The sequence below is a fragment of the Physella acuta genome, unplaced genomic scaffold (genome assembly GCF_028476545.2).
Source record: "Physella acuta isolate Inbredline_101_S28 unplaced genomic scaffold, ASM2847654v3 ptg000074l, whole genome shotgun sequence".
Classification (NCBI taxonomy): domain Eukaryota; kingdom Metazoa; phylum Mollusca; class Gastropoda; family Physidae; genus Physella; species Physella acuta.
Genome location: NW_026731594.1, coordinates 783852 through 809498, shown reverse-complemented (window position 1 = coordinate 809498; position 25647 = coordinate 783852). Strand labels below are relative to the sequence as shown.

At 35.7% G+C, this 25647-nt stretch overlaps 2 protein-coding genes across 2 annotated transcripts; one reads left to right on the top strand and one right to left on the bottom strand.

Moving 5' to 3' along the window:
• The first annotated feature begins 2112 nt into the window (after nt 1–2112).
• On the top strand, nt 2113–11744 carry LOC131952989 (uncharacterized). The gene is made up of 7 exons (XM_059315967.1): nt 2113–2236; nt 2753–2948; nt 7283–7405; nt 7757–7895; nt 8603–8904; nt 9844–10051; nt 10528–11744. The coding sequence occupies exons 2-7, from the start codon at nt 2754–2756 to the stop codon at nt 11742–11744; spliced, it is 2184 nt and encodes a 727-aa protein (XP_059171950.1). The 5' UTR covers nt 2113–2236; nt 2753.
• A 2613-nt stretch (nt 11745–14357) lies between these two features.
• LOC131952982 (DNA-directed RNA polymerase II subunit RPB1-like) lies at nt 14358–15439 on the bottom strand. The gene is made up of 2 exons (XM_059315954.1): nt 15427–15439; nt 14358–14962 (listed from the first exon to the last, which is right to left on the bottom strand). Exons 1-2 carry the CDS (start codon nt 15437–15439, stop codon nt 14358–14360), a joined length of 618 nt encoding a protein of 205 aa, XP_059171937.1.
• Between the last annotated feature and the right edge of the window lie 10208 nt (nt 15440–25647).

Here is a 25647-nt window from a genome sequence, read left to right as displayed (position 1 = left end):
ATTTTTTCTATTATTTTCTATTGATTTAATTGAGCAAAAATGATAATCGGCGATGTGGTCTTATACAGTATTATACCGACATAATGGCGGTCACAAGCAGAGGTTTTGTGAGATATATTAACTCAATTAAATCGATATAAATTAGCTGCTTGTATAAATTTGCATTTAAAAGAAATGTTATATTCCTCTTTTGAAATTTTACACGCATCAGTGGATACATTTGTAAGGTTAAAAATAAATTTGATCATCATTGATTATTTTTTTTTAATAGAAGATAGATTTCTAAGGCGGAGTTGGGTATATTTCTTGACAGGGACAGCATAATTATGCAAAAAATATATGTGTACAGGTGCTTTTTCACTGATGTGTGTTGAGTTTTGAGAAAACAAATTATCTGTATAAAAAATAAAGTTCCACTAATTATATATTTTTTAAATATTTTTTTATTTAGCGGATTAGTACTTCGATATAAATTATGTTTATTTTAAACGCAGGCATATTGAAATTAAAATACCTAATGGTTTTTGTTTCTTTAACTAAATTAAAGCTACTTCAACAAAAAATAACGAAATCCCCTTTGCAGTATAGAAAGACATACAGTCAATATTTACAGTAAAAGTTCGGTTTACTGACAAAATCGATTGTTCAAACAAATATCATTTTAGTTTAGTCATTGAAATTTAATTTAAACATTACTATATCCTATTATAAAAGGGGAGATAATAATATTAAATATTAGCCGAACAGTTCGCCGTCTAGAGTGACCTGTTTGTCACGGTTGTCTGATTTTTTCGCGTCGACACGAAGAAGGGAAACTTAACTGTCTTCTAGAAATCGCAAACAACTAGTAGGGTTTTAACACACATACTTTTAGTAAAAGGCTATATAGATTTAGTGTCAAATTAATTTATAATGAATTACTATCAAGTGGAAAATAAAACTAACTGAAAACACTGTATAAAAACACGTTTTAATTTACTTAAAATCAGGGAATAAAATCAAACTACGTAAAGATTTGACCGTTAATTCACCAAAAGCTTATTTTGTTTAATTTTCTTCTTTTCAGTATATCTAAAAACTCGTTAATATTAAAAAAAATACATTCTTTTTCTTTTTTTTTACGTTCCGGTTCACGACGTTATCGCCGATCGTCATTTGCCCAGTGTTCCATTCAAGGGACGGGTTGCTGTCGACGTTCTCAAGTGCACAAAAAACGTTGACAGCTTAACCTTGCATATAGCTGCGAACTCCAATGTCTTCCTTCTAGGATAAAAATAGAGCTTTAAAAACGAAGTTAATATATATATATATATATATATATATATATATATATATATATATATATATATATATATATATATATATATATATATATATATATATATATATATATATATATATATATATATATATATATATAATTCTCAGATTGATGCGCATCTGAAAAATGAGCAACAGAAAAAAGAGCACACAGAAAATGCGCACAAAATACAATGCGCACTTAGAAAAATGCGCACACACAAAAATGCGCTTAGAGAAAAAAGCGCAAAAAAACAAATGAGCAACAAGGGATGAGCTGAGTCGGGTCGAGCTACCTTACCTTACCTTACCTTACCTTACCTTACCTTACCTTACCTTACCTTACCTTACCTTACCTTACCTTACCTTACCTTACCTTACCTTACCTTACCTTACCTTACCTTACCTTACCTTACCTTACCTTACCTTACCTTACCTTACCTTACCTTACCTTACCTTACCTTACCTTACCTTACCTTACCTTACCTTACCTTACCTTACCTTACCTTACCTTACCTTACCTTACCTTACCTTACCTTACCTTACCTTACCTTACCTTACCTTACCTTACCTTACCTTACCTTACCTTACCTTACCTTACCTTACCTTACCTTACTTTTCTTTACCTAACTTTACGCCTGATTATTCTATGTCACTTAAGGTTGCGCCGATTTAGGTTATACGAGATTAACTTTTACATTCCTATCTTGATGTACCGGCATTATATAGTCGACAATACCCTTTTATCATCCGAAGCGCACGTATAGAAAAGCTCCACACTGAATATCACAAGTGCTTTCGGGTCCTAAGCAGCAGGATACATTGGAGCAGTGTTATGGTTTCTAATGACTCAAACGGAGTTTTTGCTGGTAGTGCAAACAACGTTTAGGGATTTTTTCTTGAATATAGATATTTAAATTGTTGTTCTGAAAAACAGGTAATGATAAAATAATTCTAATTGAACCTTTTTCCTGCACACACAGACGCACACACACACACAAGCACATACACACACTCTCACACACATATATATGTGTTTATATATGTATATATATATATATTTATATATATATATATATATATATATATATATATATATATATATATATATATATATATATATATATATATATATATATATATATATATATACAAACTAATAAAATATAGTATACTTGTTTATAACTGTATGCAAACACACACGCATATACTATCATTGTGATTATCTGTTAATTAGCTGTGAAGATCATATACACTTTCAATCATTCTGTTCCTATTGATTGTAAACCATTATCTGTCATATATAAGAAACTATATATTATTTCAATCATGTTTCAAAAAACTGTAACGTAAAATCAACATATTTTATGCTTGACTTTCTGTACATGTTAATATACATAAAAAGTATATAATGTTAGCACTGTTTTTTTATGCTTTATATTTCATTCAACAGGATGTGGAGTTACGGAACCTCTGTGGTGTATGTTTGGCCTGGTTTTGTGTTGGTAGCATGGACCGTGACGTCTTTCTTATGCCACGAGTGCGGGAAATATTTTTTAACCGGTGCTGAGATCATCGTGAGACAGGCTGCCGCCGACAGTGTGTCCAGTCTGTACATTGTATCTGCTTTAATGCTAACAATTGTACAGGTTAGTTCATTATACATCCAAGAATAGGCCTACATTTTTTTTTAGCAATAAGCCAGTTTAACTCTAATGAATAGCCACACCATTGTATCTGCTTTAATGCTAACAATGGTAAAGGTTAGTTCATTATACATCCAAGAATAGGCCTACATATTTTTTTAGCATTAAGCCAGTTTAATCCTAATTAAAGGTCAAACCATTGTATCTGCTTTAATGCTAACAATGGTACAGGTTAGTTCATTATACATCCAAGAATAGGCCTACATATTTTTTTAGCATTAAGCCAGTTTAATCCTAATTAAAGGTCAAACCATTGTATCTGCTTTAATGCTAACAATCGTAAAGGTTAGTTCATTATACATGGCCTAAGAATAAGCCTACATATTTTTTAGCAATAAGCCAGTTTAACTCTAATGAATAGCCACAATATTGTATCTGCTTTAATGCTAACAATAGTACAGGATAGTTAATTATACATCCAAGAATAGGCCTACATATTTTTTTAAGCCATAAGGCAGTTTAATCCTAATGAATAGCATACCATTGTATCTGCTTTTATGCTAACAATAGTACAGGTTAGTTCATTATACATCCAAGAAAAGGCCTACATATTTTTTGGCATTAAGCCAGTTTAATCCTAATTAAAGGTCAAACCATTGTATCTGCTTTAATGCTAACAATGGTACAGGTTAGTTCATTATACATCCAAGAAAAGGCCTACATATTTTTTAAGCAATAAGCCAGTTTAATCCTAAAGAATGGCTACACCATTGTAGCTGCTTCTATGCTTACAATGGTAAAGGTTAATTCATTATATATGATCTAAGTATAGACCTACTTGTTAAGTAGCCATAAACCAGAGTAATCCAAAAGAAAGGCCACACCATTGTATCTGCTTCTATGCTTACAATGGTCAGGTTAGTGCATTATATATAATCTAAGTATAGGCCTTATGTTAACCAGCCATAAACCAGATTAATCCAAATCAATGGCCACACCATTCTAGTCATTTCTAGTCTATGTCTATGTATACAAACTCTCAGTAACAAAGCTCAAAATTTGTCATCGGTAAATCAGCGCCCTTGTAGTTGTACCTGCTATACGTGACCTTTGGTGGTTGGTGTGTACATCGTCACGCAGTTTGACACGTTTGGCTGCGCTTGATCTCACTATACACACCGCTGGTGTGTAGCTGGTGTGTGTTGTATAAAGATGTGCCTATCAATATAGATTTGCAGTGTTGTTTCTTAAGATCAGATCTTCAGCGCCCTACTCCTTTATACATGAAGAAGTGTTTAATTCAGAAGAATACGGATTAACCCTTTATTTACGGAATTAGGTTCTGAATGAAATTTTTTTTAAACAATGTGTTATCATATTGCTTTTAGCACATTTAAAGCGTATGTCGAAGGAAATTTCGTTTAAATATTTTTTAATGGCCCAAACAGATATTGGTACTTATAAGTACCGTCAGGAATGCAGGACATTTTTTCAAAAAAACAGGAACAAACTATACAATTTATAAAGTAACAACATGGCAATAATTATAACAATCATCTTTTGTAATTTTCACACTTAAATACAGCAAAAAAGTATATTTTGAGTACGATTTTTATTGGATTTTCTATCGGAACACATTATAGACCTCAAACACAGCAAAAGTTGCCGACATGTAATGCTCCCTCATTCTTGTCTGTGGTCTTTCTGGTATAGCAACGGTTGCCAGACTGAACATGCTTTTGCTGGAAGCTTCCAGTAGCTATTACTTACAATGAGCCGCATAAACAAACAAAAGCCTAGTCATTCAGTACACACTACTAGTAATACTAGTATAATTCTAGCCTACTAGAATGTTATGACAAGTGTACACTACAGTGTAAAGTTCATAAATAAAAGTTAACTCAATGTGTTTAGGATAGCCGAAGTGACCTACTGTTTCCTGTTTACGGATTAAAATGTACCATATAGATCTATACTATATGCAGAAGTATGGACTATCACTTGTCTACAGGTATACATTACGTAAATGTATAGTTATTGTAGGCAAGACAGTTTATTGCAGTAAATATAACTAACAAATTAAATCTTACTACTAGTACTAGGCTTTGGTATACAAATGAAGTATACTAAACCTAGTAAACGAACCTGCAACTGCTACCTTTATTCTTGTTATTCTTTTACTACTAGAAATCATGTAATTACAATATTTCTTAGGTAAACCATATGCTAACCTTCTTATAAATGTGTAAATATAACTTTTTGAGAACATTTCGATAATCAAAATAATATTTATGTCAGTCCACATAAAAAATCTGCCATTCCTAAAAATCCTAAAAAAATTACCGTGTGCCCTGACGGTACTTATAAGTCCACTTGTAAACATCGATCTACTACAAAACAATTTTATTAAAATTGTATAACTAGAAGTTAAACGCGTTTGCCTGACTATTGGAGATGCCAATAAAAATACTTGGGGATAAAAACTTCAAGAATAAGGTAAAACAAAGGGAAATCAGGAACGTGTGTGAGAAAGTTACAGAACAATTGTAAACTACCGATACAGCAAGACATTGAAATTGGCGCCACACCAAAAGTTGTCAAAATACATCGATACCTCGAACTACTGGCGACTCAGGGGAGATAATACTTTTAATTACATCAATAATTTTTAAAATTTGTATTACATTAAAAATAATACAGGCACTTAATTAAAGTGGTACTTATAAGTACCGTCAGTAGATAAAGGGTTAAATAGAAATTGTATTTTATGAAATAACGAGCCGACCCGGTGCGTATCATACTACCCCCCCTTTCCCCTAACCCCGACCCTACAACCCCCCCCCCCCCCCCCCCCGTGAAAGCAGCATCCACTTAGTTATTTCTTAGTTACCTCCTCTAAGTTTAAAATCGAACTAAATTATCTGCCCCTAATAGAAACCCGGCTCTACGGCTCTACGATTTGTAAACATTTAGCTTTGTAAACATTTAGCGTGACCACAACTCACCAGACAATGTGGGGGTGGGGTGAGGGTGGTAGTGATAGTGATAGAGAGAAAGAGAGGGGACTGCAAGGAGGCGCTTGTAGCTTGTTTTCTAACGGCTCCCAGAAGAGAATTATATATATAGATTGGTCGTTTTATATAGTGTTTTTATGTTACTATGAACTATTTTTTTCCTGAAAGTTATGGTATTATGCAAATGACGTATTAAAATAAACCGGGAGTGATCTCCTCTAAACTTTTTCGAATATTCTTATATGAAACAACAGGAGGTGGCAACTCGGGATATAGACATGATTTTTAATCCACTTTAGATACTTGAACTTTTTAAAATATAATAAAATCTCATAGAAAAAAAGAATTGCACATCAAGTGAACGCCAATTAAAATGTGCATAATAGTGCGGGATATTATTAGTATTTTATAAATTCACATGCGTACATTACTACTTTCGTTCGACGGAAAATACTGAAAATTTGACAGAAGGTAGAGAATTAGAACTTTTACTTACATGTGAAATTTCATTTATCTATCTGAAATAGTGCTCAAGTTATTGGCTTTTGAAAAATTCAAAGGAGAAAAAGTTCCCCTTCCAGTTATCGGAAATCGCTCAAAAATTTTGATATAATACTTATATATAAAATTTCATCAACCTAACTGTAACGGTACTCAAGTTATCGTGTTAACACACACACACACACACACACACACACACACACACACACAGAGACACATACACACAGACATACGGACAAGATTGTGAAACTATGTTTTTCCGACTCAGGGAGGTGTAAAACTTCGAGATTTGCAAAAATCTCGATTTTTTTTTCACGTTTACCAGACTTTCTCTATACTTCGTAAATACGAGAAAGTAAAAATGCATGTGCATTTTGTTTTAGTAATAAACAACGGTGGTGATACTTTTATTTTATCTTTTATTGAATATAATTGCGCTCATATGATCATACTAGACACATACACACGTATCTCTTTTGTAAATTTAGTAAACCATATTCTTGTTTAGTAACAATCAATTTATAAGCACATGTTGTGTCCCTTAAACAATAGTTACCTACGCGATTATTTTACGCAAACTTACTCGGACATTAAATCATTGTGTAATAACTTAAATGTAGTTATAATTAAACACTCTGGAAAAGGAAAACACGATTTGACCAGACCGGGGGTTGTGGAGGGGGGGGGGGTAGAGATGGCTGACAGTTAAAACGATTTATTTTAGTGTCAATGCATCTACATTTTAGCTTATCATTTATTGTTATCGATATTGTAATCAATGACTTGATTATGTTTAACCATTTCGTTTGTTTTATAATGTAGTGCATCACATGTTTGGTGACCCTGAGGATCAGCTGGTTGGAAGATAGGCGACAGATGGCATTGGTAGTTGTCACGCACGTGATGTCAACATTGGCAACCAATTACAGCATGGCTTGCATAGAGGTTGTTAGGTTTAAGCTGAGGGAGTTTGTGTGAGGGTAGTAGGGGCGGGTGGTGTGACAGGGTAGTGGCGTGGGTAGTGGAGCGAGTAGGCGGGCTGGTAGTGGGGAGGGTAGCTGTAACAGGTAATGGAGAGAATAGTAGTGCGGCCGCTTTATATATGTCATGTGTAGCAACGTATTTTGTGTAGGCTTTTCTGTCGATTGATATTTTAACTTAATGAGTCTTCGTTTTGTGTGTGCTGATGAGGTGGGTTGGGGTGGAGGCATGTATATTTTGTTTCACAGATTTACTGTTCCTATATGCATTAAAAATGTCATATAACTAAAATCTATTTCTGCACTATCGTTTCAGGCATCGTCCGTGTTTGCCGTAAAACTCCTGGAGCCTGTTACAATGGCAATCGCTCACTACGTCTTCATTGAGCGGGTCATGAACATTGAAACTGTTCTAAGCATACCTGTGATTATAGCTGGGACATTCATATTTACAGGTAGGCTTTGAAAAGCTATATATACATAACTCTGATAAGTAAATACTCGGCATGCAGTATTTGTATAACGCCATCGTTTATATTTTTATCTGTGTACAAGGGGTCGGCGTGGTCGAGTCGGTAAAGCTCATGGTTGCTAAACCGAAAAGTCTCGAGTTCGAACCCCCGGGCAGATGAGGCTCGTTAGCTGGGGACAGCCACTTTTCTAGGAGAGACAACTCCAAAATTAAACAACTGCTGCCTTGTAGTTTGTTCTTGGTTGGACAAAGGCTATGGAAGCATATCCAAAAATCAAAGCAGGCTGAAATCGAAGTCAATGTCCTCAATTGCGCATAACCAGTTGACACGTATCCTTAATTGTGATCGAGGCGTGGTCGAGTCGGCAAAAAGCTCATGGTTGATGAATTCGAACAAAGTCTCGAGTTCAAACCCACTGGCTGATAAATCTCGATCCCCTTCAACACTAATAATTAAGAACGAAGAAGAAGAAGAAGATCTGTGTACATTTTCAATACAGTAATAAAGATTATTTATATTTTTCTTTCTCCACCTTGTTGATGCCTTTCTAAGGATTATGCTTTAGGGGTGTGGGCAAGGAGAAGTGAATTGTTTTAGTTATTATACAATACCACCGCTAACAACTTGTTTTTCATTTGCTTTAATTTTTTTGTTTTATTTTCTATTTGATGTTTTGAATTTAATTTTAGATACGTCCAAAATTGAATCAAAACATCTCGTGGGCGTAGTGATAGCCTTCACGTCAAACATTCTAATAACTACCCGAAACATCGCACTAAAGCTGACCAAATTCAAAGACACGATTGAGTTAAAGAAACCAATTTACGTCACAGCATTAATTGCCATGGAAACAGTAATTAACGGAGCTGTTAGCTGGATTAATTTAAATGGTATATTACCGGTGCCATTGACTTTTCTTAGTAGTGCATTGTTCGCCTCAGGCATTTGCCACGCTATCTACAATTACATTTCACTGTGTCTGGTACTGAAGGTATGGATACATTTACATTGAAACATATTATATATATTATATTGAAACATATACCCTATTTATGTTTTGATGTTCGTCTCAAATGGAAATAAATCTGATACATGAAAACAAAATATGAGTGATGAATTGTAATGTGATTAATGACCGTTATAACAATCTATTGGTTTTAAATATGCGCAACCCAAAAAAAAAATGAACAAAATGAAGACTATAAAAAAAAGTATAGGATATTTGTCGTTTATTATTCCTCCTAAATATAACTACGATTTTATCGGTAAATAAAGAACAAGTATGGTTCATACTGGATTTCATAATCTGATTATAAATTTATAGTATGTTTAAAGCAGATCATCTATGATACATTAGGTCTATTCACTTAAGATTTGTTTTCACACTTTTAGAAATGCCATAATCAATTGTTTACCGTTTGCCCATTCGAATACGTCATATTATTTTAGAAAATGGTAGTTACAATTTCCATTGAAATGTCTCACCCGAACTATAAGCCTATTAGGGACGGTGTGGCCTAGCAGTAGAGAGCTAGACAGCTAACTCGGAAGTCTAGAATCCTGGTTAAAGCCAGTAGAAAGTCCCTGAGTCTATCCAGCTCTCATGGGTAGGCTACCTAAATTATGTTAGGGTAACAAAAGCTGAAAGCATAGTGCTGACCGCACTAACCCTTAATATGTCGAGGTCAATGAATCAGATGAACTCTACTTCATCTGTCCCATGCGTCTTGGGCACGAACGTGATTAACAAGAAGAAGATAAGTCTATCAACCCAACACTACAAATACATCATATAAAACATAATTTATTCTTTACCTTTACACTAATTGAACCAAACAACAGCATATGTCCAATATTTTAACGTTTTATTATCTATTAAAATAAGTCTAATAAGATACTTATATTAGAATCATTTTTGTTTTCTTAACAGGTAATGAATGTAGTGAGTCACTCTATTGCCAACATTTTCAAACGTCTGATTGTTGTACTGCTACTGTACAGCTGGGGCCAGCGTAAGGCCACTTGGTTCAACTTCTTTGGTTTACTGATGGCCTCACTTGGTTTGGCCATCTACGTGTTTGGGAAAGTGAGGAAGCAGAAAACATCTGCAATCGCCGATATCGAGAGTGCTATTTTAAGTAAGATTTGCATTCTAAATTAATTCTTTTATAATGAATGTTGATTAATACAAGTTAAGTTAAAATACTACTCTTAGGTTTTAATAGTGTAAAAACATTTATTACCTAAAATGACATCTTTCACTAATACAGAGTTTCGTTAAAATTCTTTGAAGGGGGGTATTTTATAAGAGGAAAATATTAAAATATTAAGGACGTACATATTGTATTGCTAAACTTTTGATTTTCTTAAAATTATAATTTTAGCGGTTGTACAATTTTATCGTGATTTTAAAGTTTAATGCAAGTCATTTTATGACGATAGCTGACAATACGGACAGCTAGAGCTAGATTTTTGTAAAGAATGTAACAATATGGACTGTGCGAAAAAGCCTTCACGTAATGGCGAGAGACTGTATCTAAATATTACAGATTTCTTTTTAAAATATTAATAGAAAATACTTTGCAAAGCTAAATTTATTTATTTTTCTTTTCAGGAATCATATCACGCTTTCAGTATAAGAAGATGATTATGTCTAGTTTAGTGTTTTTCTGTACTCTGAGTTTGTGTGTAAAATTGACAACAATAACAACAGAACGCACCGATGTGATGAAGGGCGATAATCACTGGTTACTGGAGAAATTCGTGTCCCAGCGCCTTGTTGATCTCCCCCTAGAGACTAACCTAAGGGCCTTAACTATGAGAACAACAGAACATTTCATCAACGAGGCGCAGCGTGTTTTAATTAACTTAATGACCGACATCATCGGGACAGCTAACCACGTGATGTTGATGGAGATAGCGACCTACGAGAACAAGGGGGACCCGGCCATTGCTGCAGGGGAGGTAATGCTGCTAAGGAAGATGAACAAGAAAATCGTTTACTACTGTTCGACGTTTAAATGCAAAAACAAAGAGGAAATAACGAAGGCTTTAAACATAAGCCAACAGTATAACATATCTGATTTGGTTATTCTAATGCAAGGTGGAGGTAACCTGGTGGGTTACCCATACATGGACACGGTCCGAGAAACCATTTTGAATCAGTTCCCTAACCACAAGACTATCCTGTTTTCTCAAAGTATTTGGTTATTTCCTGACTCAAACAAAAGCCTAGAGAACTGTCAAAAAATTTACTCCAATCGTTCTAATTTGTATATGTTTATTCGGGACAAGCAATCGTTACAGATCGCCCAAAACAATTTTAAAGGCGTTAAAATAATTTTAGCACCTGACATGGCATTTGGTTTGGGGCATGTGCCCCGTTCTATGCCCCCGTACTACGACATTGTTTGGCTCCGTAGATCTGACACAGAATCATCCAGATATATTCTTCCAGAGTTTCCGAAAAATATTTCCGTTCTTGTTTCCGATTGGTTGGACTGGAAAACGAACGAAGGAAGAAGAGATATGGAAACATCTTTCATCATAGCGGAAAGCGGATTGAGTTTTCTACAACGGGGTAGGATTGTCGTTACTGATCGTCTTCATGGACATATTTTGTCCATCTTAATGGACACTCCTCATGTCCTTATAGACAATCCTCCATACTTTAAATTGTCGTCGTTTGATAAAACATGGACGTCAGGTCTAGAGAACACAAAGTTGGTCAACACTGGACAGGAGGCGTTAAATGAAGCACTGCTCATGTTACAGAAATACAACGCGACGTTACCAGTCGTTGGACCTATAGATATGAACGCTTTTTCATAAATTTCCTTCATAGCGTTTACTATTTAATTCAAAAACAAACGTACTCACTGTGAATAAATGAAAAAAATCTTGTTGATGTTTCTTTTTTAAATTTAATTTCAGATCGAAATGTTAGTGATTGGAGTGTTCTAGTCGGTAAAGTTCATGGTTGCTTAACCGAAAAGTCTCGAGTCGACACTTTGGGCAGATGAGGCTCGTTAGCTGGGGACAGTTACTCTTCTAGGAGAGACAACTCGTAAATCAAATAACTGCCGCCTTGTAGTTTGTTCTTGGTTGGACAAAGCCCATGGTAGCAAGTACAAAAAGAAAAAAAATCGGAGTCAATGGCGCATAACCAGTTGACACGTATACTTAATTGCATTTCAACTAAAATTAAGAACGAAGAAGAAGAAAGAAGAAATCGGAATTTTGAATAAAAATTGGGCATGTTGGTAAAATAGCAACTTACATAACAATAATAACATTGGCTATTATAATAACATTGGTATTATTAAATGATGAAAAGCTTTGATTTAAATTCAAGGTTCGAGCGGTAGTTCTTGTGCTAGTCACTCAATAGTCGCGAGTTCAAGTAGCGCTACATGAGAGTAGATTGACTTCATAGCTTAACCCACCCTCGCCACGCCCTAACAATGAATACAACAAACAGATAACATCATCGATTTTGTTACTTTCTCGTATATACGTTGTATAGATAAAGTATTGTAATCGTGCAAAAAAAAAAATCGAGATTTTTACAAATCTCGACGTTTTACACCTCACTGATACGGAAAAACATAATTTTGCAATCTTGTCCGTATGTCTGTGTGTGTGTCTGTGTGTCTGTGTGTCTGTGTGTCCGTGTGTAAACACGATAAGTTGAGTACCGTTACAGCTAGGCTGGTGAAATTTCATATATAAGTATTTTATCAAAATCGTAGATCCGTATCAACTTTTTAGCGAATTCCGATAACCGGAAGTGGTACTTTTTCTACTTTGAATTTTTCAAAAGTCTATAACTTGAGTACTATTTCAGATAGATAAATGAAATTTGATATGTAAGTAAAAGAGCTAATTCTCTACCTTCTGTCAAATTTTGAGTAATTTCCGTTGACCGGAAGTACTTATTTACGCTATTTCCAATTTCTCAAAAAACGCATGTAAATTTATAAAGTACTAATAATATTGCGCACTATTATGCGCTTTTTTATTTAGCGTTCACTTGGTGTGCATTTCTTTTTTCTACGAGATTATATTCTACGAGAAAAATGGCCCGTTGAGGAAGGATACACCGGGCGCTAGGTTGATAGTGCTGTCTCTTTTCTCTAAACAAAAACCACCCCCCCACACACACCACCCCCACCCCCACCCACACCCCCACCCCCACCACCCCAACCCCCCACCCCCCCACACACCACCCCCCCACACACCACCCCCCCACCCCCACCCCTACACACACCACCCCACACACACACCACCCCCCACCCCCCACCCCCCACCCCCCCCCAAAAAAAACATGTCTACCGTCCCATTCAACGAAATATAATTATATACTTTTTCCAGTGTCCGCCCCCTCCCCGAAAATTCTACACCCGCCCCCGAAATTTTCAAGTACCCTCACCCCTCTCCGGGGAGGAAAAAGTCTAAATTAAAACCACCCCCCCACTCACCCCCACCCCCCCCCCCCCCCACACACACACACCACCACCCCACCCCCCCCCCCCCCCCCCCCCAAAAAAAAAGCATGTCTACCGTCCCATTCAACAAAATATAATTATATACTTTTTCCAGTGTCCGCCCCCTCCCCGAAAATTCTACCCCCGCCCCCGAAAATTTCAAGTACCCCCCACCCCTCTCCGGGGAGGAAAAAGTCTAAATTAAAACCACCCCCCCCACTCACCCCCCATCCCCCCCACACACCCCCCCTCCCCCCACCCCCCACCCACAACCCCCCCCCCCCCCCCCTAAAAAAACATGTCTACCGTCCCATTCAACGAAATATAATTATATACTTTTTCCAGTGTCCGCCCCTCCCCGAAAATTCTACCCCCGCCCCCGAAAATTTCAAGTACCCCCCACCCCTCTCCGGGGAGGAAAAAGTCTAAATTAAAACCACCCCCCCACTCAACCCCCCCCTTCCCCACCCCCACCCACCTCAGACGTTCTTACGCGGGGGTGGGGCTTCGCCCCTACCCGAAGAATTGTATGCAAGAAACTCTTCACGCAAACCATTTAGATTAGACAACATTTCCTTTTTTTCAATGTTTCAATGACGTCATTACATTACTGTGTGCACTCTCTGGTTTGAGATTATGTTCTACTCTACGCTAAATGTGTCGACGTCATATTTCGTTTTTCGAATTACTGTGCAGGTTTTTAAATTCCTTGTGTTTTCTCTAGAGCGTTCTTGTCAGACAGATAGATAGATAGATAGATAGATAGAGAGACAGCGAAACTATTATTATAGATTTTAAGAAATGTGAGTATTTAAAATGGATTAAAAATCATGTCTAGAAGTCTATATCCCGAGTTGCCATCCCCTGTAGTGTTATATTAGAATATTCGAGAAAGTTTAGGGGAGATCGCTTCCGGTTTATTTTTTATTTTGAGTGTACGATTTAAAACCAATAATAATTAGTTCAGAGTATGCGTATGTACAAAAAATAAGAACAAATAAAATGCCATTAGGGTACTGTCACTGTGGCGGTAGGGGCTGTGTGTTGGTTGTGTGTTGGCTGTGTGGTTGTTGTATGGTGGCTGTGTGGTGGCTGTGTGTTTGCTGTGTGGGGGCTGTGGTGGTTGGCGGTAGGGGCTGTGTGATGGCTGTGGGGCTGTGTGGGGGTTGTGTGGGCTGGCGGTAGGGGCTATGTGAGGGCTGTGTGGGGGCTGTAGGGGCTGTGTGGGGGCTGTGTGGGGGCTGTAGGGGCTGTGTGGGGGCTGTGTGGGCTGGCGGTAGGGGCTGTGTGGTGGCTGTGTGGTGGCTGTGTGTTTGCTTTGTGGGGGCTGTGTGAAGGCTGTGTGGGGGCTGTGTGGGCTGGCGGTAGGGGCTGTGTGGGGGCTGTGTGGGCTAGCGGTAGGGGCTGTGTGGGGGCTGTGTGGGCTGGCGGTAGGGGCTGTGTGGGGGCTGTGGGGCTGTGTGGAGGATGTGTGGGCTGGCGGTAGGGGCTGTGTGTTGGCCGTGTGGTGGTTGTATGGTGGCTTTTTAATGAAAGTCACATCAGATACACAAAAGATGTTACCTGCAAGGTATAAACATGTCACACTGAACTAAATTAAGTTACTACAAAATTATGTTCATATTGTCAAGATTAAATTAGTTGTAATATGGTAAATGTATATTTTATTTACATTAATCAATACGATGTTGTCATTTTACGAGCGTCAAGCAGTTGTGTTTGTTAATATTTGTAGCTGATAACGTTGAATTTACTGTTTCAGTTCGGATGGTTCATATCAGGGGTCTCCATACTACGGCCAGCGTGCCGGATGCGGCTTTCGAGGTCCTCTCATCCGGCCCGTGGAGGTCTTTTATGTCCACGGAAAGAATATTTGGCTGAGGAACTTTGCCCAGAAAATTCAAAACACCCCGAAAAGATGTCTTGAAGAAAATTCTGGCTCTGGCCCCCGAACTGATATTTGATAGTTAATGCTGCCCTCGGGCTGAAGTTTTGGAGACCCTTGTTCTACGCCATCTACATTATACCATTTCGGGTCATTTTGGATTTGCTTCCATAGACTTCGTCCAACAAAGAACAATGTACAAGGCAACAGTTTGATTTTGGAATTTGTATTGTACCGATAGTTGTTATTTTTCTATCAATGTTATTCCAAGTATTCCCAAAAACTGAAATTCCATTTTCTTTGTGAATTAAGTATCTGGTAAACGTCCCCAGTGTACTAGCTGTTCTGGCTATAGGCCTACCAATCGAAGTCATTTGTCTTGCTAGATGACAGCACTCTCCGCAATACATTTTATTTTCAAATAATGACATGGATTAGATCAAGTTATTGATTTTGTTTCGTCTTTAACGACATGTTAAAAGATGTGTTTGGATGTGTATAGTATGAAGGGAAAAACCACCGAAAGTAAGCACTGATGTCATCCCTTGTATGCGTGGACATGTGGCGTATTGAGGTGCAATTAAGTCATCAAAATCAATGAACAATACACTGAAGTGGTCGTGTGCAATAAGACGAATAGATCAGGTACGTCAAATGATGTTCTACTCGTAACAAATTTGCTCTATTTTGACTAAGAGTTTTAATAACATACGAGCAAACGTGTTGTCGAAAAATGAATACTACGTTTATTTTAATACCTGTAGCAAATTTAAGTTTTGATGTATGTTTCTAAATTAAAGAAATCTTAGAAAAGAAAACATATTTTACTTTAAATAAAATATTTTCTCAGCAAAGACGGTTATTTCCCTATGCCATTTCGATAGTAACTGGTTAAATATAGAAGTCAGTTTTCCAAATTTTAGGTTTTTGGTGTCGCTGATGCCAAACTACAACAGCAATTTTAAACAATCGTCACCTATGTTCATACAAAGAAGATATTACGCCTGTAAAAGCCAAGTCTTACTTTCCGAAACACTCTCTCCTAGTGTATGTTTTCTTTTTGCTTAAATTTGGAGTAAAAACTTAACTTTAATTTTCTTTGAACTATGTTGTTTTGATAAAATCCTTCATCATTCTTTGTTATTTAATTAATGTCATAAAATGACTATCAAGTAACAAATTATTATTCCTTTGTAAAAGCTGATTACAAACTGGCTTGGCGGTTGCTGACTTAGGGCATCGTATGGTGGGTTAATCGCCACGTCACCGTTACGTTGAGCTTTTGATTCATCCGTGATCCATTGCGATAGCTGATGATCGATAGTGCAAAAATGCCTTCAAGATCAAAGACAGATCAGCTGTAAAGTTGGTGAACGACATAGTAACGAGCAGGGTGAAAATGCAGCATCAGTGTTTTTTGTGAACAAGAAACTGGATATAAATTTACATAGATCAATAAGACATTATACGAATAACGAAGGCAGTCGTTAAGCACGGTAGTGTTTGAACGCGTATTAGTTATTTAATCCATCCATCCATACACACACACACACACATATATATATATATATATATATATATATATATATATATATATATATATATATATATTTATTTATTTATGTATTTATTTATTTATTTATTTATGGGTGTACGTCATAACTTCGCTAAAGTGAAACATACAACAAATATTACTCTGTAGAAAACAAAAGAAAAAAAAACTATGCAGGCCGACAACACAATACAGTTTATCACACAAAAGAAAATACTACACAAACATTACACACAGCACAATTAAAAACAAGAAACGCAACACAATCTGTGTTGCAGTCCCTGCGATATTTTTATTTATGTTTCATTTGAAGTTTGCTTATTCATTTTTTGGAGGCAGGGAATCTATTATCCACAGTGCTTTTCTATTGTTTTATCTAAACTTATCCGAGTATCGACATATCAAAGATAAGGAACATCGTATTCTATGGGGCACACTTTCTTTAAGTAAACAAATACCAGCCCACCGAAAATAATACACCTCCCTTATGAATTAAAGGCTACATTTGTGAATCGAGATCGATCTGTAGGTGGTCGACGCTCTGTATCCAGCAGGATATATCCCTGCTTCTCCCCACACCCCTCCCATGCTTACGCTACTGCTTGCAGTTTGTTCTGGGTTGGACAGAGACTACGGAAGCAAATCCCCCCTAAAAAAACGGAGTCAACGGACTACATGGGGCATATCACGATGACAAGTAATACTTATTTGTGTTTGAGGGAACCCGTCACAGCATTAAAAATGAAGAACAAAGAAGAAGAAATACTCTCTGAATAAGGCAGTCTAAGCTAAGTGAAGTCACACTACCTAGCTGAATCTTTTAAAAACGATTATTAAAACAATTGAAAGTTAACTATTATAAGTATTAAGGGAACTGCGTTGTTTTAATTTTCTAAAAAGATATATCTCTGTAATCATATCTCTGTAATCGTATATTATTATTTGTTATTGTGGGTATCACGCGCAGAAGTTGTGGGATATTTTTTAATCCAAATAAATCGATACAATTTAACTGCTTATATAGTAATGCTTTTTTGCACGCATGACTGGATAAAATTATCGTGTTAGAAAAACATGTTGATCTTTATTGATTTTTTTTACCTACTATCTGTGTTCTTTTTTTATATGTTAGTAAATATCACCGTGTGATTAGATATAGATTCTACTTGCACAGAACAATTGAAAATATTTCAGCAAGTGGCTGTGATAATTGCTCTTAGCTGTATGAAACTAACTTTTCACTAAGGTACGTTGACTTTTAAATATTTATTTTCTTGTATTTATAATAATGTCTAACTAGGTATATTTAAAACAAAAAAAACGTTTTGTAATTTATTATTGTTGACGATTAGTGCGTTATAAATTAGATTTCTTTTAATGCAGTATGCATTTTGAATTTAATCACACCAAGTCTTTTTTACGTTTCTTAACTTAAAGCGAAGCTACTCAAAGTATGATATTGTTAAATGTCACTGATACACTTTTTACTAAACTAGAAACATTTATTTTACCGTTTTGTTTCTATAAATGAATGTTTTAATCTTCAGTGCAACCAATAATTTTATAAATACTTTTAGTAAAAACAAACATTTTTTAATTTAAAAAAAGTTGTCATCAAATACAAAGCATTACATCGACTATGCCGTTGTGGATCACAAGCATCAGTATAAAAATATAACCCAAATAGTGACAAAAGATTTTAATGGATACTACTACGCTTTTTCAGTTTAAACAGAAAAAAAACACTTCGTAGGTTAAATAACAACATCTTAAAGAACGTTTAGAGTATAATTTTATTAGCCAAATAAGGTTTCTGAAAGTTCAATTACGTTTTTAAAATACTCTCTTGTATCATAGTTGCAGAATGTGGATACACAGTCTGAACCGAAAGTATTTTTTCTCTGTGGCAGTTTTTGTGGCGTGGACTGTGACGTCGTTCATGTGCCATGAATGTGGGAAAATATATTTAAGTGGTACGGATATGACCGTTCAGGACGCCAACAGTGGAAGTACGAAGTATTTATCCATCTTGTCTGCATGTGTGTTGACAGCTGTACAGGTAAGCTTACTTATATATAAGTAAATAAATAAATATGTATTTATATATATAGGCCTATATGTATATATATATATATATATATATATATATATATATATAATTTTTAAATAATTCAAATATTACTTTTAAAGTTAATTACACGTCTACGTTACGCTGGGTCAGAACCGTAGAATTGAAACATTCGCTTAATGAATAATTAATTGTCAACCCCCTACATAATCTAAACTATTCGTTTTGCAAACAATTATAAGAAAATATTTTTTGTATACACCTAAAATAAACTGCTGTTATGGTTGTATTATAATAATCACATTATTGTTTAATCACAAAAATAATGCCAAATGAAATAATTAACATAAAGTGATTTCCTCTAAACTTGCTTGAGTATTCAAATAAAGCACTTCGGGCGATGGCAACTCATGATAAAGACATGCTTTTTAATCAATCTTTACATACTTTAACTTTTTAAAATAGAAAAGAATATCTTAGAAAAAAGAATAGCGCACCAAGTATAAAGCAAACAATGGTTTATAATAGTGCAGAATAGTAGTACTTTATAAATTCACTAGCGTGGTTGTTTCCAGAATAAAGTCTTACGTAATATTTTAACAGGATTTTATAATCGAGTTACCGATTATATATTCTTAGGCGTGGGACCTCGCGTAAACTTTTTTTAGGCGATCGTTTTTTTTCTGTTGAATGATCTGTTATAAATGTTATAAGTTTGTGTTAGATTATTTATAAATTGCATATATATATATATATATGTTAGTTTTTGATGGCTTTTGTAACATAATGTGCTATGTATTATAATGTATTTTAGTGTATCACGTGTGTAGTTACCTTAAGACTGAGTTGTCTGAAAGAGAAATATCAGCTTATCTTCACTCACGTTCTATCCACTTTGGTGACCAACTACAGCATGGCGTGTATAGAGGTGCTTCCTCGTTTTTTACACTGTTTATCCTAGCAAACGTTTTTAGTTTTAAAGTAAAAACAATATCAGCCGTCAATTAGAAAACAAGACAAAAAATTAATATTAAAATTAATATCAGCATTAGTAATACTAAATCATACGCATCTTTTTTAAATCAATTTTGTTATACTTTAATCAAGATTTGAACACATTTTTCATTATATATATGTATTTTTAGGCGTCGTCCGTGTTTGCCATCAAACTCCTAGAGCCTGTTACAATGGCAGTCGCTCACTACGTCTTCATTGAGAGGGTCATGAACATTGAAACGGTTCTAAGCATACCTGTGATTATAGCTGGGACATTCATCTTTACTGGTATGTTCAAATTGGGTGATTGTTTGACATGATTTATTAGATTGATCCTATAATTTGACTTGATCCTAATCTATCCATCTTTAACAAGCTCAGAAAACAAATAGCTTATCTAGAGTTACATTTACTACTGGGGTATGGGCCACTACTCTCTCTTTAGATAGCGTCCTCTGTCCTTTTCTACATATAATCTACTATAGAAAATGATATCAAATTAAACTTAAGTCTAAACTTTCGCTTTGAGTTAAACAAAACCATTATTTAACCAATACATTATATTTAAGTGTAAGAAAGCTACATATTATTTCTTTTTATGACAAGGTTAGTAAAACACAAAACATGACATCCACATATTCACTTTATATTATGGTTAAAATATGTGCAATGGTACTCTATAACTGGCATGTGTTCTGCTATGATTGCAGGCAAATCCAGCATCGAATCCACGGAGAGTCTGGGAATGATCTTAGCTTTCTCTTCCAACATTTTGTTGACAGCCAGAAACGTCACAATGAAACAGATGCAAGTCAAAAACACCATTCAGTTTAATAGCCCAGTTTACGTCGCTGTGTTACTTATTATAGAAACAAGCACTATCATTATTGTGGCTTGGTTCAACTCCAAAGAATCACATCCAGTCTCATTGACACTAATGATGAGTGCGCTGTTTGCTTCTGGTCTGTTTCATGTAGCCTATAATTACATTTCATCTTGTGTGGTACTACAGGTACTAAAAGCGTTTTATTTATAATAGTTGTAAACATCAATTAAAAAAAAAATTTAAACGTATACACTATGTTAAAATATCTATGAAGACATAAACGTGTGTTACTTTCTCAAGGAAACACGTTGGGTGTAAACATGTTGAAATCTTACTTCTAACATATTTATTTCCAATATGTGGGGATGAAAAAGTAGATACCACGTCGTCCCTAACATTTGCTTTAACCAGAATCAAATTGTATATATATTTAATTCAAGAAGTACCATTATATTAACCATATAAAATAAAAAAAAAAACATGTGTTGAAATATGTGCTCAAAGTTGCGATACCATATGCTCTGACATTTATTATTTACCCTAAACTCGACGGCGATGTCGGATGGTGAAGCATACGACCTCTATCCCGAAAGACTCGAGTTCGAATTTTGGGTAGAATGTCCCTAGTACACACAGCTATGGTAGGCATGCAACTCACATTAGAAGCAGCTGGCATATCATGACTGCAAGGTCACTTAAAAACAGATGAACTCTGCTTCACCTGACCGATGGACTGGTTCTTAGTCTCAATACATAAACGCTATTATAATAACGATATATTTTAAATAGAAGTGATTTTTTATGTAGATTATTAATGTATCGAAAATATGGCAGTATTTTTTTCCATCTAATTTTCAGGTAATGAATGTAGTGAGTCACTCTATTGCCAACATTTTCAAACGTCTGATTGTTGTACTGCTACTGTACAGCTGGGGCCAGCGTAAGGCCACTTGGTTCAACTTCTTTGGTTTACTGTTGGCCTCACTTGGTTTGGCCATCTACGTGTTTGGGAAAGTAAGGAACCAGAAGACGTCTTTAACAAGCTCAATGGTTGACGGATCTCTTCTAAGTAAGTTATACCAAAGGCAGGAAAGAAGTGATACTACATGTCACATAAGTTACACGTGCAATGTTACCGACATGATATGTTACGCAAGGGAGGTTACTGCGGAGATTTGAAGAAACTAGCTCATAACTGAGTTATCTGACCAATAGTAATTTAGTATATTAGATATTTCAATATTTAGGTCAATATTAGATGGCTGTTACACTTTTTTCTGTGTTCATGCAATCGGCGTGACAGTTAAAGCTTATTTATAAATTTCCTTTGTTCTCTGAATTTGATTGACAATAGTAATTAGAATGCCAGAAGTAGAAATAAAGTATATGGTGACCGGAGATATTATGACTGAGATCTTTGGCCGTGATACTAATTGACTTCAGATATTTTGTCTGAGATGATGTGTCGTGTCAATAAAATAACTTGCATGCAATAATTGTGTTTCTTTTATCCAGACAATCGCAATCGGCGTCCGTCCAAGAAGTTGGTGTGGCTCTTTCTGGGAATGTTCAGTGTTCTCGCGGTTGTATCGATACAAACTACATCGATACCTCAACGATTTACCATGCAGCAGTATAAATCTAGTAGAGACACGAGAGACTTTCTATCCCTGCGGCTTGTAGATCACCCTCTGGAGACCAACACAAGGGCCCTGACTATGAGAACCACAGAGGAACTCATTACAGAAATGCAGAGGGTTTTAATTAACTTAATGACTGACATCATTGGGTCAGCTAATCACGTGATGTTGATGGAGATAGCGACCTACGAGAACAAGGGGGACCCGGCCATCACTGCAGGGGAGGTAATGCTGCTAAGGAAGATGAACAAGAAAATCGTTTACTACTGTGAGACACTTAAGTGTAATCAGCCTAACGAAATGAAGAAGGCTTTAAACATCAGCAAGAAATACGACATGTCTGATTTGGTTATTTTAATGCAAGGTGGGGGCAACCTAGTTGGGTATCCAGAGAAAGACCGAGTTAGAGAATCCATTTTAAATAAATTCCCTTACCACAAGACTATCCTGTTCTCTCAAAGTATTTGGTTGTTTCCTGGGTCCAACAAAAGTCTTGAAAGCTGTCAAAAAATTTACTCCAATCGTTCTAATTTGTATATGTTTATTCGGGACAAGCAATCGTTACAGATCGCCCAAAACAATTTTCAAGGCGTCAACATAATTTTAGCACCTGACATGGCATTTGGGTTGGGGCATGTGCCCCGTTCTATGCCCCCGTATTACGACATTGTCTGGCTCCGGAGAGTTGATAGAGAATCATCAAAATACAAGCTACCAGAGTTTCCGGAAAACATTTCCGTTCTGGTTTCTGATTGGTGGGAGTGGAAATCAAACGCCGGAAAACGAGATATGGAAACATCTTTCATCATAGCGGAAAACGGATTGAGCTTTCTACAGCGGGGTAGAATTGTCGTTACTGATCGTCTCCATGGACATATTTTGTCCATTTTAATGGACATTCCTCATGTCCTTATAGACAACCCTCCATACTTGAAATTGTCGTCGTTTGATAAAACATGGACGTCAGGTCTAGAGAACACAAAGTTGGTCAGCACTGGACAAGAGGCGTTAAGTGAAGCACTGCTCATGTTACAGAAATACAACGCGACGTTACCAGTCGTTGGACCTATAGATATGAATGCATCTCCAAAATGATTTTTACAATTGTAATCAAGCTGTTCATCTTACAGTCAAACATTCCGAAATAAATATTACTTTTAATTTAAAATGAATTTGATCTGATGTTTACTGTATTCATGATGTAAAGGTAACACACTCGTAGATATAAAACTAAAAATAAAGGCGGACATTTCAAAGTTCTGACCAACTTATTCTTTAATATATCGAGGTGAAAGAAAAAGACAAACTCTTTTGTATATGTCTCTTTGTTCGTCAGCTTTGAAATGCGTACTTGTACGTTATTATGTGAGATCCTTTAAGGTTGAAATAAAAAATAAAAAACAATGTATGGCCCATGTTGAGCAATACACTTTCTCGAGAAGTGCAGAGCTGTGTGCACATAGGTAGCCTAAATATGTATCTTATAGGAAAGGACGATGCGGTGAATCTTATACATTATTAACGACCTATTAGGAATTAGAACTATCAGTAAACAGTTTTGTCTGTTAGGAAAATCTATATATATAATTCTCTTCTGGGATCAGTTAGAAAACAAGCTGCAAGCGCGCCTTTGCAGTCCCCTCTCTTCCTCTCTATCACTACCACCCCCACCCCCACATGATCTGGTGAGCGGTGTTCACTCTGTTTACATTTTACAATCATAGAGACGGGTTTGGTGACGGCTATTAGGGGCAGATAATTTAGTTTGAAACGATTTTAAACTTAGAGGAGGTAACTAAGGAGGCTGCTTTCGCGTTGGGGGGGGGGGGGGTTAGTGTTTTTAAGCAAATATTTTCAATGGCAGCATTGGTACTGTCGAATTCACAAATTACAAATTACTGAAAAGTAGAAAAAAAAACTAAATAGCGGCGTATGATACGCAGCGGGTCGGCTCGTTTAAGATAAATTATTAGCTTCTTTTTACATGTTTTTTTGTTGTTAGATTAAATGGGGATAAACCATCGCATTTGACTTGTTAAAAATAAAATAAAATTTAAAATTATATCCAAATCTGACAACTCTGTACATTCTCGTTTTTATAGACAGTGTCTGTTTGTGATCCGCGTTACATAGAACATAAAACAATACTATATATATATATATATATATATATACACACATATATATATATATACACATATATATATATACATATATATATATATATATATGTATATATATATATATATATATATATATATATATATATATATATATATATATATATATATATATAATCTCTCTGCACCTTTATAATAAGTAGTTTATGATAAGCAATTATACATCAACCGAAAAAGACATATACGGCTATGTATGTACGCTAAAGAACCAACCATAATTGGTACAGATCAGTATACTGCTCTTAAACTTTAAAAAAACGTGGAACATTCGTGTCCTACTTTATTGCTGAAAAGGGTGGAGTACGAATGAAACAAATAACTAGTTTTCTGTATGTGTTTGTAAATTTCGGGCTTAAAGTGACATAAAGAACAAAATTAATTGAAGCGTTAAGCTGGTAAATCAATCTAATAAACGTTTCTATAACATACATGGCGTTGTAATTAAACAAATTACCATATTCGGTAAGAGAAACAAAGTTATAGATGTTTGTGGGTATTAAAACTAAACAAATCACACACACGCACATTGTTAGTGTTATTTTAATATTTTTAAAATCCTGCGTTCTTCTATTCTGTGCACCCGTCGACGAAATTGTCTTTATTTTTATGTTAGACGCTCGAAGTTTAACTATTATCGAAATTGTGCAAATGAATATAAGAGTAGTTGGGATGTATATTGCAAATGTCCCAATAACACCAGTGTTATACATTTGGTACACATCAAGATGGTACTTTAAAAAGACACCAAAATCAAGAACCGGGACTGTGGTATTAGTAACATCAAAATACACCCAAGCTACTTCAAACATAAACACTCTTGGTACGTACATCATCGTTGAGAATATGTAAACAGCAACAACTATGAACTTGATACGAAATGGAGTGAGAATTCTCGAGGCGACGAACGGGAAAACCACAGCGATCATTCTTTCTGTAGCTATCACTGCCGCCATTTGTACACTTATACACACGGCATACTGGTTCCAGCCGTATAAGTACACCATGTAATATGCGTACACGTAGAGACTTACAGTTATGTCGAGGTTGCGTGTTATACTTTTGAGTTGGTAAAATAGCTGTGTTAAGGAGAAAAATAGATCT